This window comes from Anguilla rostrata, chromosome 1, assembly GCF_018555375.3.
Source record: "Anguilla rostrata isolate EN2019 chromosome 1, ASM1855537v3, whole genome shotgun sequence".
In the NCBI taxonomy this organism is placed as follows: domain Eukaryota; kingdom Metazoa; phylum Chordata; class Actinopteri; order Anguilliformes; family Anguillidae; genus Anguilla; species Anguilla rostrata.
In genome coordinates, this window is record NC_057933.1 from 54767383 (window position 1) to 54786148 (window position 18766).

Genomic DNA, 18766 nt, shown 5'->3' on the forward strand with positions numbered 1-18766 from the left:
GTGCACTGGCTCATGTGTACTGGCTCATGTGTACTGGATCATGTGCACTGGATCATGTGCACTGGCTCATGTGTACTGGATCATGTGTACTGGATCATGTGCACTGGCTCATGTGTACTGGATCATGTGCACTGGCTCATGTGTACTGGCTCATGTGTACTGGCTCATGTGCACTGGCTCATGTGCACTGGCTCATGTGCACTGGCTCATGTGTACTGGCTCATGTGCACTGACTCATGTGCACTGGCTCATGTGCACTGGCTCATGTGCACTGGCTCATGTGCACTGGCTCATGTGTACTGGCTCATGTGTACTGGCTCATGTGCACTGGCTTATGTGCACTGGCTCGTGGTGGATTGAGACTGTACAGCAGGCCCTTCAGAGCAGAGCTTCACAGTCTTCCTCTTCCACCCGTATTAACAGAGGCCATTACTGGCCTCAGATACGATGGGGGGGGTTAAAAGTATTTAGGATAGTTTTAACCGTCTGATGGACTCGTCGGCAGGTGCGCGACGAGGAGATGGAGGAGCTGGAGCAGCTGCTGCACAACTACTGTGAGCTTCCTGTGGCCGGCGGCGTGGAGAACGGCTACGGCAAGATCAACATCCTGCTGCAGTCCTACATCGGCCGCGGCGAGGTGGACAGCTTCTCACTCATCTCAGACCTGTCCTACGTCGCCCAGGTCAGAGCCCCTCATGCACACACACACACACACACACATACACACACACAACACACACACACACACACACACACACACACACACACACACACAGACAGGTACACACACACACACACACATACACACACAGAGACACATACACACACACACACACGCGCACACACACACACACACACATATACACACACAGAGACACGTACACACACACACAGACAGACACGTACACACACACACACACACACACACACACAGACACATGCATACATACAAACACACACACACATACGCATGCACACACAGACGCACTTACTCACACATGCACACAAACATACACACACATGCACACACGCACATACTTACATGCACACACAGACGCACCTACTCACACACGCATGTACACACACTCACACACACACACCATCGTACATGTATCACAATACAGCAGTCTATACAACCATCATTATCCATTATTATGGATTCATAATTATGTCATAAAAGACCATGTTACAGCTATTATGTCTCCATTTGCTCCACTCTTATAAAACAAAAAGTACCCCACCCCTGCTTTTCAAATGGAATTGCTTTTGTCAACCGGTGTAATTGATACACCAAGAGCAGACATTTTTATTACATGGATTTATGCTCGCTGGAATCGAATAGTGTCTTAAATCCGTATATTTAGATGTTGGTATATGTTTAACGGTAATGGAAAGCCAGTGTGTACGTCTCCCCCCGTCCGCCATATCGCTTCTCATCCTCTGTTCAATCTATCCATCCTGCTTTTCCACAGTAACCCATTCCATGTGTTTAAATATTTCAAATAGTTTGGGCAAATTCCCTCTTTGCTCCTAATTCGCCCGATTTCAGATGCGTCCCAGGGACTCTTGGGCAGTTGTGGAATAAAAAATAAATGAACGTATTTGAAATCCAGAACCCAGATCCGCTGGCCGTCCCTGACCACGACCGCAGGCGGTCCTAGCGCCGTGTGGCCGTGACCGCTGCCCCTCTGCGCCTTTGCGGTTTTTCCAAAAGGTTTAGCAGCAGGCTGGGGGGAAAAGAGCGGAAGAGTAAAGAAGGCTCTGACGTTCCCCTTAACTAGGAACGCAAACTGTGCGTTGTGATCCGTTTGCCTCCGGCCATGGCGGTTGCTCCCCCGGTCAGGGTTGACTTGGAGCTGCCTCACACCCTGCAACGGGCCGTTGGTTTGCGGTTTGGGTTCCTTCCTCAGGGCCATAGCCCTCTCCCCTGGCCTCTGTCTTAAACTCAGCTCTTCCTGTTTGAGAGGCAGGCCTCACTAGCCGATCAGGCCTGATCGGTGGATGGCCGCTCACCCCTCCCTCCCTCTCTCCGTCGCGCGGGCAGAACACGGCGCGCATCGTGCGGGCGCTGTTCGAGATCGCCCTGCGGAAGCGCTGGCCGGCCATGACGTACCGGCTGCTCAACCTGTGCAAGATGATTGACAAGCGGCTGTGGGGCTGGGCCAACCCGCTGCGGCAGTTCTCGGTCCTGCCGGGCTCCGTGCTGGCCAAGCTGGAGGAGAGGAGGCTCACCATCGACAAGCTCAAGGACATGAGGAAGGACGAAATCGGTGCGTACCCCAGCGCCCGGGCGGGGCGGGGGGGGGCGGCGCTATGACCGGGCCCAGGGACTCCCAGCAGTCAGAATTAAAATATATTTACATATTTAATGGATTACATGTGTTAGCCCAAACCATGTCAGGATTACACATCTTTAGTGAGATTGTGATGATTTAGGGTTAGGGTTACTGTTTGTATACCGGATGTGTGTACATATATATATATACATCATATACAATACATATACAGTGATATACTGTGTATAAAGATGCCCTTTAATAAAAGTTGAGTATCTGCACTTTAACCACATTTTCGTGATTACAAATGAAAAATCTAAAACATGAGTACAGAGCCAAATTAGGAAAAGAAATGTTTGTCTCCAGCAGTATGGAGCTCACTGTGTGCATGTATATATACAGTACGTGTGTGATTGTGGTAGACAGCTGCATGTCTTAAAAGCGTTGTTGTTACTGATCATGATGTGAACGAAGCTAACGTTAACGGTAACTCCTTCCACTGACGACGTTCCCTCACCCAGGTCACATGCTTCACCACGTGAACATCGGGTTAAAGGTGAAGCAGTGCGTCCACCAGCTCCCCTCCCTCCTGATGGAGGCCTCCATCCAGCCAATCACGCGCACCGTCCTACGGGTGCGGCTGACCATCACGCCGGACTTCAGGTGGAACGACCAGGTAAAGCCCCGCCCCCCTCTCCCTCATGAGAGGCAGCAGACGCGACCGCTCGTGAGGAGAGAGGATGGAGAAGCCTGTCCCGGCTTTTAGGAAGGAAGGGCTCCCTTTGTGATTCGGGAGGTGGGGGCGGGGGGGGCGGAGGTTCGGGCGGCTCTCAGTGAGATTAGTGGCCCAGGCGGGCATGCTCAGCCCCGGACAGATCGGCCGGGCGGCAGATGGGTAAGAGCTGTTGACCTGCTGCTCCCTGTCCTGGTGCGTCCCCGGCTCAGGCATGCTAACACACAGCCGCACGCGCGCGTGTGCACACACACACACACACCTCTCCTTATGGCCCTGCTGTCTGCGTGCCGCCTCTACACGGTGGTCTTTCAGGGTTCTGAAGGCTTAATCCGCCCGCCCCGCCCCCCTGTTTAAGGACACAAAGGTGGCGTCCCGCCCCTCTCCCACCCCACTGCTCATCCCATTCTGCCCTCGCCCCCCCAGGGGCATTCCTAAGCGTGCTGAGCAGGAGGCAGACGGAGCGGTGTGTCACTGCATTAAGACCCTGATAACACGCACGCACACACACCTACACACACACGCACTCACACACTCACGCACACACACACCTACTCACACACACACACGCACACACCACACACACACACTCACGCACTCACACACGCACACACACACACACACACTCACGCACTCACACACTCGCACACACACCTACACCACACACTCACACACACACACACACTGACACACACACACCTCACACACACACACCCTACACACACTACACACGCACACACCACACACACACCTACACACACACTCACACCACACACACCACACACACACACACACACATACACACACACACACACACACACACACACACACACACACACGCACACACACATACACACACACTCACATACACACACACACATGCATACACACACACACACACCTACACACACACACACACACACACACACACACACATACACACACCTACACGCACACACACCTACACACACACACACACACACACTCTCTCTAACACACACACGCGCGCGCACACACACACACACACTCACATACACACACACACATGCATACACACATACACACACACATACACCCACATACGTGCACACACACTCTCATGCACACACATACACACACTCACATACTCCCACATACATGCACACACATGCACACACTCTCTCACACACACATACACACACTCACATACTCCCACATACATGCACACACATGCACACACTCTCTCACACACACACATACACACACTCACATACTCCCACATACATGCACACACATGCACACACTCTCTCACACACACACACATGCATACACACACTCACACACTCACACACACACACTTATATATACTCACACACACATTGACACACACAGACTCACATACAAACACACACACATGCACACACAAACACACTCACATGCACACACACACACACACACACACACGTGTGGAGAGGCTGCTGAGCTGTGAACACGATGGCGTAATGGTGCTCAGCGAAGCTCCTGTTTGTGTTGGCTGGGCCGCACTACAGCCTCGGGTCGATGTTTCCGAGCGTGTAAAAACACACACACAGAGAGGGAGGGAAGGTGTGAATCCCAGCGCGGACACTGTCCGCTGCCTTCGAACATAAACTCTGCAGACCGCGTCATAGCCAAGGGCCTCTCTGAGAGAGAGAGCAACAGAGAGGGAGGGAGAGAGAGAGAGAGAGAAGGAGAGAGAGTGAGACTTCCTGCCCTCTGTTTTTGCACCGTCTCTCCGATGCGTAGCCCCTGCGCTCGCCGCGTTCTCTGTTTACAGTTCCCACACCGTCAGACGGACCTGATGAACACGTCCGGGGGAGCGAGCATGGGCAGCGAGCGTTCACCAGCAGCCGTCCGTCCGCACGGTCATTAGCCGCTGTTATGACTGTTATTACTCACAAGACTGTTAATCTGTCGGAACTGGAACTGATGTCCTGTCAGACACTAATAGTTGCGAAAGTGCGGGGATTACAGGCTCTTCCCGAACAAGAGGTCATTCCCCGTGTTTTTAATGGAATCCAACGTAAAATAGGCGCCCCATTGTTGCCGAGGCGAGCGTCCACGCCGAACGCGAAGATAAATGTTTATGTCCAATTAGTGACGCGTGTTGGGTTCATGAGAGAAATGAAACCCAACGCGCTCGGCTTAGCCGTGATCTTCCCCATGTGGATATGCGTAGCCTGTGAGCCAGCACACACACACATGCTCGCGCCCACACACATACACACACACACCGGTGCATGCGCAGATACACACACACACACACAGGGTTTATTAGGGGACAATGAATTTGACCTATGAATTTACATATTTTACAATAATGTAATTTTAATGGCTTCTTGTTTCTGTCTTCGACAGTACAGTGTCTTGCCCACTGCATATTCACATATTTGAATATTCAGACCATTACTATTTTTCGAACGGGCTGTTATATTTTACGTGTTGCCATCCAGCAGTTGTCCTATAGTTATCCTTGGGTGCATTGTTATTGAGAATACACCTGGCCTTTGCCTTTTTTGTGTATATATACTGGAGGGGAAGGGATGCGTTTTTAAGACATTATTCCGTGTTTGTGGAAAGTCCAGGTCCCATAAAAAGCCGTCTCCCCCGGTTAGCGGCTCCCTCCGCGGGCTGTGGGGGGGGGGCAGTGGCAGCTCGGAAACTCATTACGCCCCCTCCGCCCTCCCGTGGCCCCCCCACCCCCCACCCCCCCTCCCTGCGGAGCGGCCCGGCTCCCACACTTCCTCTTTCTGCGGAGGGCACCTCCAACGCACACCACCCGCGTCCGTCAGACCCAGACCCGAGCACGGGACCCTGCGCTCGGCTGAAAACAGCGGCCAGCCGAGCCCGTGTACGATACGGGGGGTAGGAGGAGGGGCCAGAGGGGGTGGGGGAGAAGGTGGGATTGGCGGTCGGTTAAAAAGGCCAGGGCTGTGGCCCCACGGCCTTCTGGGATGCAGAAGGAATGTGTCCACTTTTATTATCCCTGTCCAAACAGTGGCTTTGATGGGCACCTGCCCTTCTTGACCGGAGAAGCACCAGGACGGTCCTTGCCTCTCTCCGCTCTGGAAATAAAATATATCGATCCCCCCCCCCCTCGGTCAGGGATGGAATAATCCACACATCCCCCCGTCCACAGGAGCAGAATTCCTCATATTTTCCCTGGACACGCGTGCTTTAGCCAAGCCAGCCTGGAGCGAGCGCTCTGCTCTGGATAGGATGGCCCCAGATGCCTTACTGCCTGCTCTGTGACGCAGGCCGTAAACTGATAGAATCTCACCGTGTCGGGTGTGCTAACATAAATATGAATGGGGTTTTTGAAATGGTTATAGATTTTCTTTGTGTTTTTGTTTTTTTTTTTTTGGAGAGACTGAATTAAATTTTAATATTAGTTGTGGAAAATGTCAATTTCTTTCAAATTAGAAATGTTCCTCTTCCTCTGTGACTCACCTTCTCTCACACTCTTCTCTTTCTGTCTCTCTTTATCTCCTCTCTCTCTCTGTCTCTCCTCAGGTCCATGGTTCAGTAGGGGAGCCCTGGTGGCTTTGGGTGGAAGACCCGGTCAACGACCACATCTACCACTCTGAGTACTTCCTGCTGCAGAAGAAGCAGGTGTGTCTCCGGAATGTTCTCTGGCTTTTCAGAGTGACCAACATGGCCCGCTTCTGTTTACCACCTCTCTCTTTCTCCCTCCCTCTCTGCCTCTCCCTCCACCTCTCTCTCTCTCCCTCCCTCCCTCTCCCCCCCTCCTCCCTCCCTCCCTCTCTCCCTCCCTGTCCCCCTCTCTCCCTCTCCCCCCACCTCTCTCTCTCTCTCCCTCCCTCCCTCCTCCCCCCTCCTCCCTCCCCTCTCTCCTCTCTCCCCCCCTCTCTCCCCCCCTCCCCCCCTCCCTCCCCCCCTCCCCCCTCCTCCCCGGTGTACCGTGAGCACAGCGCTGGTCTCCCATCCCCATCTTCCCTGCCGTCTCAGTACTACTCCGCGGTGTCCTCCGCTGGCTGGCTCTCGCCCTCTCTCATCAACTTCCAGCCCTCTCTCCAGAACCCCTCCGCCAGGTATGCACACACACACAACCCGCACCAGGTACTGCACAACACACCCCACCAGTCTGCACACACACCGCCGCACCAGTACTGCCCACCACCACCGCCGCACAGGTCTGAACCACACCAGCTCCGCGACCGTCTGCACACACACACTCCCGCACCCAGGTACTGCCACAACACACCCGCCGCACACAGGTACTGCCACCACACACACACACGCGCACACAACTGCACACACACACACCCGCCGCACACAGGTACTGCCACACCACACACACACACCTGCGACACAGTACTGCCCACACACACGGTACTGCACACACACACACCCGCCGCACACAGGTACTGCACACACACACACACACACCCGGCGCACACAGGTACTGCACACACACACACCCGCCGCACACAGGTACTGCACACACACACACACACACCCGCCGCACACAGGTACAGCACACACACCTCTAACACACACACACCCGCCACATACAGGTACTGCACACACACACACACCCACCACATACAGGTACAGCACACATACCTTTAAAACACACACCCAGCACACACACCACAGACACACACACACAACACACACGCACAGCCACACACACTCATCTAACACACACACCTGCCACATGTACAGCACACACAGCACACACACACCCACCACAAACACCTGCCACACACAGGTACAGCACACACACCCGCCACACACAACCTGTAACACACACGCGCTCACATACACTTACACAAACTCCTGCTCCTCACCACACACACACACATACAGCCCACCTGTAACACACACACACGCACTCTCTCTCACACACACACACACACACACACACAGCACACCTGTCAGGCCTGGTGACCTGGCCTGGTCACACAATGTACCTCATCTCCATCGGTGCATAGTTCCCTCACACATTTCCATCACACATCCCACAACACACATCGTAGCTCTCAAACCCGTGTTACACCAGTAAACTCACTCACATCCACTTTCACACAACTGCCTGTCTCCGGTACCCCCCCTCCTGTCCATAAACACTGTGTCGGACACAGCAAACGGAGCGCGAGGCACACAAACGATGCGATTACTCAGCGCTCAGAGTGCCGGGGGGAGAAACACGGCACACATTAACTCCTGTGCCGCCATTAGCATGGGAACGGCCGCCGGAAGGGCCCCAGCGCCACTTTTCCACTCCACGCGCACGGGGGCGTGTGCGTGAATTAGGAGCCCCTAACTGCCCGCCATTACCGTTACGGCCGTGCCCAGGTGTGTGAAAACCTCCCTCTGACGTTCCCCGACCCCGTCCTGTCGGGCCGAGCGTCTGACTGCCGCTGATTTGGTGCTGGTGTTCCGCCGGTCCAGGCCTCCCTGTTGCTGACTCAAACCGCCGGTCCAGGCCTCCCTGTTGCTGACTCAAACCGCCGGTCCAGGCCTCCCTGTTGCTGACTCAAACTGCCGTTGAGCCGGGCTGGGCCCGGTTAACACTCTGATTGTCCACCTCCTAGAAGAACTAGGTTTCTGATTTTTTTGTGAGCTCAGATACAGTCCACTACCCCTGCAGAGTGAGTCGTGGTATTAACCTGGTGTCCAGGTAAAATTTCTGAAGAACTGGCTGCCTAACTACACAACCTGCCTGTCTGATGGCCCTTTGAACCTCCAACATCACTGCAAACGCACGTATAGCTGTTAGCAGTTGCTCATACGTTGATCAGACGTTCCCCTAACGTTTCTTTCCTCGAACCCCTCGCAGAGCTGCTGGACCTGCAGCCTCTGCCCATCACGGCCTTGGGCAAGCCGGAGTACCAGAGCCTGTACAAGTTCACCCACTTCAACCCCATCCAGACGCAGATCTTCCACACGCTCTACCACAGCGACACCAACGTCCTGCTGGGGGCGCCCACGGGCTCCGGCAAGACCATCGCCGCCGAGCTGGCCATGTTCCGCGTCTTCAACCAGTACCCCACCTCCAAGGTGGGTGCGCCCCCCAAAATTGCAGCTCGTCAGCTGTTTGAAAGTTTGGCTGTAGTCCTTTTGAACATTCTGTACTGCTCGGTGCAAGACGTTGTTTCTTAAAACTGAAGTTACTTACCTCAGTCGTGATTGGGAATTGACTTCCTGTCTTCTTTTTTGGGAGAAGAAGAAAATGTGGAGAATACTGATCAGCAGCATCGCCTTGTCACCAGTGAACGTTTTGAGATTCAGGTCCATAAGCCAAAGTTATAATGTCCTTATTGAAAGCAATAAGCTTTCTTATAATGATGTCCTTATTGAAAGCAATTTTCTTTAGCTGGCATTGTTTATTCTTCATCTCCAGTAAATTGGTGCCCATTAGCTCAGACAGGCTTTACTGCCCCTTTTGTGTTTTTAAACTTTTTCGGTGCAGAATTAATCGGGACAATTTGTCGCGTATTTTGGACGAGGTTATATATCACACGCACACACACACTTAGACTGGCTGTGTCTCTGTGGCAGGTGGTGTACATCGCCCCCCTGAAAGCGCTGGTTCGAGAGAGAATAGAGGACTGGAAAATCAGGATAGAGGAGAAGCTGGGGAAGAAGTGAGTACAGCATGTGTGTGTATGTGTGTGTACACTTCTGTTTGCACATGTATTTGTGTGTGCTTGTACGCTTGTGTTTGCACTTAAAGTGTCATTGTTGCCTGTGCTTGTGTGCTAGGTGTAGTGCACGTGCTGAGCGTGGTTTGGTGCGTTTGCGCACGCGCTCAGACGTGACCCTGTGAGTAACGCTGTGCCCTGTGGGCTCCCTCAGGGTGGTGGAGCTGACGGGCGACGTCACGCCGGACATGCGGGCCATCGCCCAGGCCGACCTCATCGTGACCACGCCCGAGAAGTGGGACGGGGTCAGCCGCAGCTGGCAGAACCGCAGCTACGTGCAGAAAGTGGCCATCCTCATCATCGACGAGATTCACCTGCTGGGTGCGTGTGTGTGTGTGTGTGTGTGTGTGTGTGTGTGTGTGTGTGTGTGGGTGCGTGTGTGTGTGTGTGTGTGTGTGCGTGTGGTGGTGGTTGTGGTGGTGGTGCGTGCGGTGTGTGTGTGTGTGTGTGCGTGCGTGTGTGCGTGCGTGTTTGTGCGTGTGTGTGTGTGTGTGTGTGTGCGTGCGTGCGGTGCTGTGGTGTGGTGTGCGTGTGCTGTGCGTGCGCGTCTTGTGTGCGTAGTGCGCCTCGTGCGGCTTCTGCAGTGCGCTCCCCCTGAACAGTCTCAGCGTCTCAGTGAGGACAGGGGTCCGGTTCTGGAGGTGATCGTTTCCAGGACCAACTTCATCTCGTCCCACACCAGCAAGACCGTGCGCATCGTGGGCCTGTCCACCGCCCTGGCCAACGCCCGCGACCTGGCCGACTGGCTGGGCATCGGGGAGGTGAGGTCTCCACGGCAACGCACACAACCGGGGAGAGGTGTGGGAGGCCAGCATAGCTGCTGTGATGAACATAGGGAAAGCGCTGGTGATGAGGTCCGTTCGGTCTCTTATTTTAATACGGCCACAGAGCGCTCCATGTCGGGCGGGTGGGCGGGGGGGGGAGGGTTCATCTACAGGGGGAAAGAAGTGCAAATTTCCAGCCACAGTCCTGTCCAGCGGTACACCACACGTCTCGTGCTCCAGGAGCATACTCTGCAGTATCTCAGGAGACGGAGAAGAAGCTTGTGCGGTTGTGCATTCATATACTGAATGTTGATGTTGCTTTGGACAAGAAGCATATGTGCGAATACAGAACACTGGATCTCAGAGTCTTAGCGGAATGAACCAACCACCAGCTCAGTCAAAGGTACGTTCTGTACCATCTGAAAGGCCATTGTGTTTCCAGTTCCCATTTAGAGGAGAACAGACCCTTCTTTAGTTCTGTGTGGATCTGCTTCCTGCTTCACCCTCTCCTCCCATTGAAAGGAGACAGGGATTAGCTGGGGCGAGTTCTGCAGCCTCCTGCTTATGATTGAATGGGAGTACTGGAGACACCGGGCCTGCTGTCTGCACCAGAGCACGAGGAACTCTTCTTCTGTGTTTCCTTACAGCTTCTGCAGTGGCACTCAAACCCAAAATAAAATACTGTGGATACATTTTGTCCGGCTGTCACTTCAAAAGGCCAGTGTCTGTGGTGGAAGAACCTGTGTGTCTGGAGTACACGCGACCCTGCCTCTCCATCCTGCACTTTATACTGTAGGTCAGAGGAGAAAACATGGGTTTTTGAGTTCCTTAAATTTGCACTGAAATAGATTTGGTGTGTTGCCTATGGGGTTTTTTTTTTTTTTTTTGCTTTTATCATTGGTTACAATTACCAGATGGCTAGACTTTCAGCATTTAGTTCAGTGATTTCAGGTGTAGGTCCATCGGTCAATATATATAGGATCTAACATGTTTCAAAAGGAACTATTATCCATTGTACAATTTAGAAAATGTAGGAATTAGTTGTCAGAGAATCAATCTGACAAATTAAAAGTCCTTAAATTAATATGGAGCATTCATTCTATATCTGCTTCTACATTTAGAGGGTAAACCATCCATTATTACACATTACATTCTCTATTTTTATTGTTGTAATTGTATTGCTGTTTATTGTTATTTAGTTATTTTCCCTGCTACACAGGGCACACTTGAGACCTTGGTGTATAGCCTGTATAATTAAAGGTATGATTATTAAATAATGATCACAGGGCCGGGGTTGGGAGCCCCTGTTATAGAGGAGTCCTGCGTGGGACGCTGTCCTACCAATAAGCCCCTGTTTAGATCGTCCAGCTCTGTCTGCGTGCCAGCGCCTGTGCTTTCCCGGGTCTTAACGGCTGGCTCTGACACGGGGAGCTGCCCCCGCGCGGCGGAACGAGCCGCACCGAAACGAGGACACGCTGCTCTCGCCGCCGCGCTGACTGGGCGTCGGGGAGGGCCAGGCGAGGGGCAAACGCGCACCGCGCGGCTAAATCCGGCGCCGCGCGCTACGCCGATACGCCGGTGGCTGTGCGCTGGCCCTCTCAGCTAAACCAAACGGCACATAAATAAAAGGGGGGTGAAGAAGCGGGCCGGCGGGGGGGTGATGTCGAAGCCGCCCACGCAGTTTGGCTCGGCGGGCGGGTCGGATCCGGCCGGATTTTTCCGGTTTCGGGTTAACGGATGAGGTGGAATCGCGCGCGGCGATAAGGGACACCGGGGGCTCTCTGCTGATTGGACGGGAGAGAGATCTACTGTGTGGCCGGAGAGAGGAAAGGAGATTTTTCACATGAAAGGATGTTGTCTCAGGGACTTTAGTGTACTAAAACACAATAAAACATCTGATTAATAGAAGTGACGTTACACTGAGGGGAAGACGTGAAAATAGGCTGGGGAACGAGGGATGAAAAATGGAACTGGAGCTCGATATATCAGTTCAATGGAATGTAGTGTTTCAGAAGAGAGGACTCATTTGAAAGAAGTAAACATCTGTCTGTAATCTATTCTTCATCCATCTTTGTGTGCATCGAACCATGCATGAGTGTGTGTACTGCGTGTGTCTGTCTGTCTGTCCTTTTGTGTGTGTTCCGCGCACATTGCACAGTATTTTCCGATCCAGGCCTCTGAAGTAAACTTTTGAAGCCGGTGGTTGTGCATACATTGTGATGTTGTTGTGGAGACGTTTTCCCTGGTGTTTGCATGGAACCAACGGGGCGGGCTGTGAGATTTGGGCGGGGGACGGGGGGGGGGGAGGGGGGTCGCAGGTTGATGGGCCCTTTCCATAAATCTGCTGAGCGGCGTTTGGACCGCGATGTGGCTTTGGCCGCGCCATCCATTATCCGGCCCGTTAAATATGTGTGCACACGCGCGGCCGGACCAACACCGCGCGCGCCAGAGAGGGGCAATAACAGCCTGTAATTACCCCCAGATGGGGCCCGTACCCGTCACCCTGTCCCCCTCTCCCCCCTCTCCCGCTTCTCTACCCTTCCCTCCGTCTCTGATCCGTCCTTCCCCACGCTGCTGTGGGGGAAACGGGAGGCTCTTTGGGTTTAAACAGATTTGTACTAAAAGAAAGGCTATTTAGCAGAGCTCTTTAGCGCACAGGAGTGTGCGCTGCCATTCAGTCCCAACCTGGCAACCTCGCCCAAACCCAGCGAGCAGACGACAGCGTCAACAGTGAAGAACAAACGTGGGTGCACACTGAATTTCTTACCCGAGCTGTTAAATGGCCGGGCATAGATCAGAGAGGCTCTAGTGAATGGTGGTAGAGGTGTACTATACATGCCAGGGAGCCAGTAAGGCCTCTGATTGGTGCTCGGCCGGTAGCTTGGCTGGTAGCTAGGCTGTTATCTGCAGTTGGCTGGGCTCTTATCACTGACTCCAGGCTCCGTTCCTCAGTGCTGCAGTCTCATTTTATAGCCTTGTGCTGTACCGGTCAGGTTTGTGTTCCTCTTCCCTGTAAATAGATCTTCCTCACTCGTTTATTAACATGAGAAAGAAATAGCAGTGTGATTCACAAAAAACAAGTTCAAATGAGTGAAATAACTGAAAATATGAATAGATAAATTGAATGTAATAATTAATGAACTAATTAAACTTACAAATATTAAAGTCTGTTGTCTCTCGCTCCCTCTCAACTCTCCATACATGTCCTGCCATCTCCTTACCTCTCTCTCTCTCTCTCTCTCTCTCTCTCTCTCTCTCTCTCGTAGGTGGGCTTGTTTAATTTCCGCCCGTCGGTTCGGCCCGTCCCGTTGGAGGTGCACATCCATGGTTTCCCGGGGCAACACTACTGCCCCCGCATGGCCAGCATGAACAAGCCCGTCTTCCAAGGTGAGCGTCCCGAGAAATTACGCACCCGTTGAGTCCTGTCCCTCCTTCCATTTTTTGAGGAGCGACACCGCTCTCAGCGGAACACCGGCAGACACGCCCCCTTCCCCCGGGCGGCCCGATTAGTGCGCCGCGGCGCCGATGGGCTTGGGCCGTTTCGCTGGGTGATTTATGGCTCCTGGCGCCCCAGGAGAAGGCCGCGGCGTTTTGGGGGGGAGCGCGGCGGCGGGCGGGGGCGGAATCGATGGCGGCGCGGCGGTGATATAGCGGGCCGGGGCGTGACTCGGGCCCCGTCGCGAGCGGACAGCCCCAGACGGATGCCGGCGGTTTGGCTCCGGCCAGCCGCAGTTAATCCTGCCGCTCGCCATCGATCCCACCGCTGACCGCCGTGAGTAACGACCGCGGCCCCGCCGCCTTCCACAGGCCGGCCCGCGGGCCGTAAATCTGCCCGAGACCGCAGCCTGAACACTGGGGTTCTCAGCGCACGGCCTGAACACGCTCGTGCACTTGGGATATCAAAACTGACACCTCGGAACACACAGCCCTGACCACACGCATTCACACTGACTGTATGTGAACTGCGTCTCCTCTTTGAACACACACACAGCCCACACACACACATCTCAACGTGCTCATGCTCCCCTCAAAAAGCACTCATCGAAGGTCAACATGCTCACGCACATCCGCACATACACACAGACAGACACATACTCAAACACATTCACACACAGGCATACACACAAACACACACGCATGCACAAACATACCCACATGCACACACACACACTGAAACACACAAGGCCATACACTCAACTTGGTGCTCTCCTCCGTTCTCCAGCTATACGCAGTCACTCTCCTGCCAAGCCGGTTCTGATCTTCGTGTCGTCACGGCGACAGACCCGTCTGACCGCGCTGGACCTGATCGCCTTCTTGGCCACTGAAGACGACTCCAAGCAGTGGCTGCACCAGGATGAGAGGGAGGTGAGGAGACCATTACCACTGTGCTCTGTTACATTACGTGTGCTTCCATTACATGACTTTACATTCTCCATTAAAATCAATTACACTACATTCTAATGTGTTGCAGATTGTTTCATTACATTGTATGCACGCTGTTATGTTACATCATTATTAATGATGTGGCTTTTACAGTAATTGCATTCTCTTACCATTTCTGTACAGTCAATTATATTTCCTTATTTTCTGTTCTATGATGAGTAACACTCTAACTTGATGTTACCCTGTGATCACATGATGGTCATTTCATTCACAGCTCTCAAGTACGATATTACAATTGTAATGGTGTTTTATTCTACTATGTAGTTTTAATATCCCCACTGCATGGTGCACTGCATGCTAGTATATAGAGCTGATTTCACTGTTATGAAACTTACCACAATTAACTTGACAGCGATATGGCTTTAGACCTCGGCAGATATCTCCACAGAGCTCATATTTGAGTGATTTGGTATTTAGTTTAAAGCATTGCATCATCTTTCTTTCAATCTCCTGAGGACCGTAAAGTGTGCTCATAGTAAGACCAAAAAAACGCTTGCTCAGTTTGTGTGTGTGTAGTCTGCCCTGCTCGTTCCAGAATATAAGTGCTGCTCATGTGGGAGTACCTAACAGTCTAGGTATTAGGGATGTATCCGAATACTGTATTCGGGAAAGCATGAATAATGCAATGGAAACAGATATTTCTTCGACCTGAAGTTGCTCCTTATTATTCTGATTCGGGGGGAAAAAAGTCAGCTCCATGTCGAGTTCTCATAGCCTCTCTAACGTTGCACGGGCTGAGAGAGCGAGTATCTAGAACTCCGGTACATAGCAGCTGTCTCATGACGGCGAACCTATCATAAAGCTAGCTGTCATTCAAAACCCGTTTCAGAGGGTATTAGAATGACATTATGTCTACACTGCGTGACCACACCATTTAAAAAGAAAGACAGTGCTAGGGAGATGAATTTGATTGACTTATGGTTTCATGCAGTTTTATTAAATAATGTAATGACAAAAAATGTATGGTATAGCCTACATGGTTATAAACGTGTGCAGCTTTGTTAACAGTGAACACTTGATATAATCAGGTCTAGCAGAGTGATTAGATCAGGTGTGTAATGCTCATTGAACAAACGAAGGATAAGATGAACTATTAACGATTTATGTATAAAACGGGTACTATAGAATCATTGTTTTCATAGAATTAACGATCAGAGGTTTTTGCATAACAACGGTCCAAATAGAACTACCAACCAGAGTTTTTGCATAACAACGGTCCAAATAGAACTACCAACCAGAGTTTTGCTTGACAACAGTAAAATAATATGCCCAAACGCCCGTGGAAGAATATTTCACTTTCAGCTGATTAAATCTATAAAAATCAATGAATATAAAAGTAACCATATATAGTCATTGTTGGTAACCCGTTGTATAAGTGGAATAAACCTCTCCGGGCTGTCCCGTTATTGTAAAATAATGTACTTTGGGGCTGGTTAAGCAACCCTCGGCTTCGCCTCGGCCGCATCACCACCCCCGTCGTACTTTATGATAGTGTGACGTCCGGGGGCTGGTCCGGCAGGCTGCACCGGCAGCTCCCAGAATGCAAGGCGCGTGCCCTTTTAAATAGTTTGTGTGGGACTGTAAATTGTAAATACGTGTAAAAAGTGACTATCGTGTGTAAATACGTGTTCTTGTGCTAGCTGAATTGTGCTTGTTGCTTTTAGTTTAGTTTTATATGTGTTACCCTGAGCGAACCAGCGGTGCTGTACAGGGGGGCGGCTTCTCTGCTGGGCACTATGGCAAAGTCTGAATTTGAGGATTGCCTTACTTTCTGTTTTGTTCCTCAATAAAGTTTCATTGAGTTTGGAACTGCCAGCTTCTTGATGGAGCTCTGTCTCGCTACAATAGCTTCGGCCTCATAGCTAGACTGTATTAAAACTCTTGGTTTTAGGTCAGAATGGTCTCACGGCATGCTTGTTGTCCCAGCTAACTAGCTAGCTGACTATTGAATTTTCTTCAAAACAGCGGTTACTATAAACACAATCTTTCACAAAAATACGGATGAAAATGCGTTCCGAAAATCAAATCAAATGAAGTAGCCATGAGTTCAATGCGCAACGCCTATTCTATTGTCCAAATAAGGGACGATTCCGATTTGCGGGATGCGTAAATAAAGCTAGCAACAGTAACTAGAAATGTGATTCAACGTTGCCATCAATTGTGAAATTGGACATTGAAAAGGGGAGGGGATGTAACAACAGTTCAAAAACGAAAGAATAATGTTGCTGTTTAAACTGCTTTAGAATGCTGGATTTTGTAGCGCATTGATTTTAGAACTGTGAAAAGGCCTAGGTGTCCCTTTACTGAGAAATTATGTCCACGATTAAACCAATCAGTATCAAGTATTCAGCCAAGCCATGGTATAATTTCCAATAACGGGACAGCCCGTTGTTTATTCCTTACATAACACCCTTAACAAAACAACGTTAACAAATCACTGCAAGCAATGACGTTCCGTTTTTATCAACATTAGACATTACAAAAGGGCGCATGCCACTGCACCGTCCAAAATGTAGAGCCAGGGTAAAATGAATTACGAGAGTTGCACGGAAAGGTAGCCTGCGTGTAACTGTCGTGAATGTCAAACGTTGCAAGGTAATGCAAAACCATTTTTTTTTTTTAAGTTTTTTTTCTTCCAGTCCAGTTTTTTTTTTTCATCCAGTCCAGTTTTTTTTTTATTCCAGTCCAGGTTTTTTTTTCTTCCAGTCCAGTTTTTTTTTTAAATTCCAGTCCAGGTTTTTTTTTTTCTTCCAGTCCAGTTTTTTTATTCCAGTTCAGGTTTTTTTTTCTTCCAGTCCAGTTTTTTTTTCATCCGGTCCAGGTTTTTTTTTTTTTTTTTTTTTTTTTTTTGTTTTTAACCTGGCAACAAGTTATTTCTCAGTAAAGGGACACCTCTTTCCTAACAGTTCTAAAATCAATGCGCTACAAAATCCAGCATTCTAAAGCAGTTTAAGGGTAGGCACCACTGTCAAATCGATGATTTTGGTTCCATATGCCAATTTTGATATTTTTCGATATTTTGCTTCTATAACTTCTATAGCTTCATAAAATGAATAAACTAAAGGTAAATGATTGTTATAAATATTTAATTTAGATGATAATATAACACCACCGTCAAGTACACAAAGCATATGATAGCATCTTTTATGATTAAAACTGACCTGGTTGAATCATATATTGTTTAAAAGCTTGTTTCCTGGAGCGTACTGCTAGAATGACCATAGGTTCAGACAGTTCATAAAACTTAGTAACTTACAGTATGAGGATGTCGAAATATATTTCATAATTATTTATATGCCAATATTAAATCAGTTTGATGCTTTGAGGGCACAACAATTGCATTGCCAATGAATATTAGGTTAGAAAATACAACATTTGCCTGATTTAACGTGACTTCCTGTATAAACCACACCCACTTCCGGTCTTCTGTCCGAATACAGATACACAGACAGATAATTTTGTTGGTTGAACAGATACAGATACAGATAATGATGTCTCTGCACACCCCTACTAGGTATCATTCTGCAGGGTCATTCTGTGAAGAAAACAAGCACATCCTTAAAATTTATCTTAACATGGCCACTATGCCACTTGGCTAGATGCATTGCAGTCATCTCTGAACATTTGGAAATTTCTTGGGAACATGCTGACTTATTTTCAGTTTTCTTGAGGAATGATTGCATTAGCTTCATTAGGTTTATAGCATTGTTTGTGTTTGAGTTATCTGACATTGCATCTTTTACGACCTGCTTTGTAGGTTATACTCAAATTGACTGTCTGGCTGGTAAGCTAATGCTGATGATTTGCCGGTGCGGGGAACCCATGGGCCGAGAGGCAGTCTCGTTTTGCACTGGTGCAATC

The 18766-nt window shown here is 50.4% G+C and overlaps 1 protein-coding gene across 1 annotated transcript in view; it reads left to right on the forward strand.

Moving 5' to 3' along the window:
• ascc3 (activating signal cointegrator 1 complex subunit 3) overlaps positions 1-18766 on the forward strand; it is a 236487-nt gene that overhangs the window by 177091 nt on the left and 40630 nt on the right. Inside the window, exons 20-31 of the mRNA XM_064344119.1 lie at positions 506-682; positions 2045-2270; positions 2798-2952; positions 6541-6672; positions 6997-7107; positions 7364-7520; positions 8834-9054; positions 9556-9641; positions 9853-10029; positions 10324-10459; positions 13729-13849; positions 14685-14827. Of these exons, the coding sequence (XP_064200189.1) occupies positions 506-682; positions 2045-2270; positions 2798-2952; positions 6541-6672; positions 6997-7107; positions 7364-7520; positions 8834-9054; positions 9556-9641; positions 9853-10029; positions 10324-10459; positions 13729-13849; positions 14685-14827 (1842 nt within the window). The remainder of the gene's footprint in view (positions 1-505; positions 683-2044; positions 2271-2797; positions 2953-6540; positions 6673-6996; positions 7108-7363; positions 7521-8833; positions 9055-9555; positions 9642-9852; positions 10030-10323; positions 10460-13728; positions 13850-14684; positions 14828-18766) is intronic.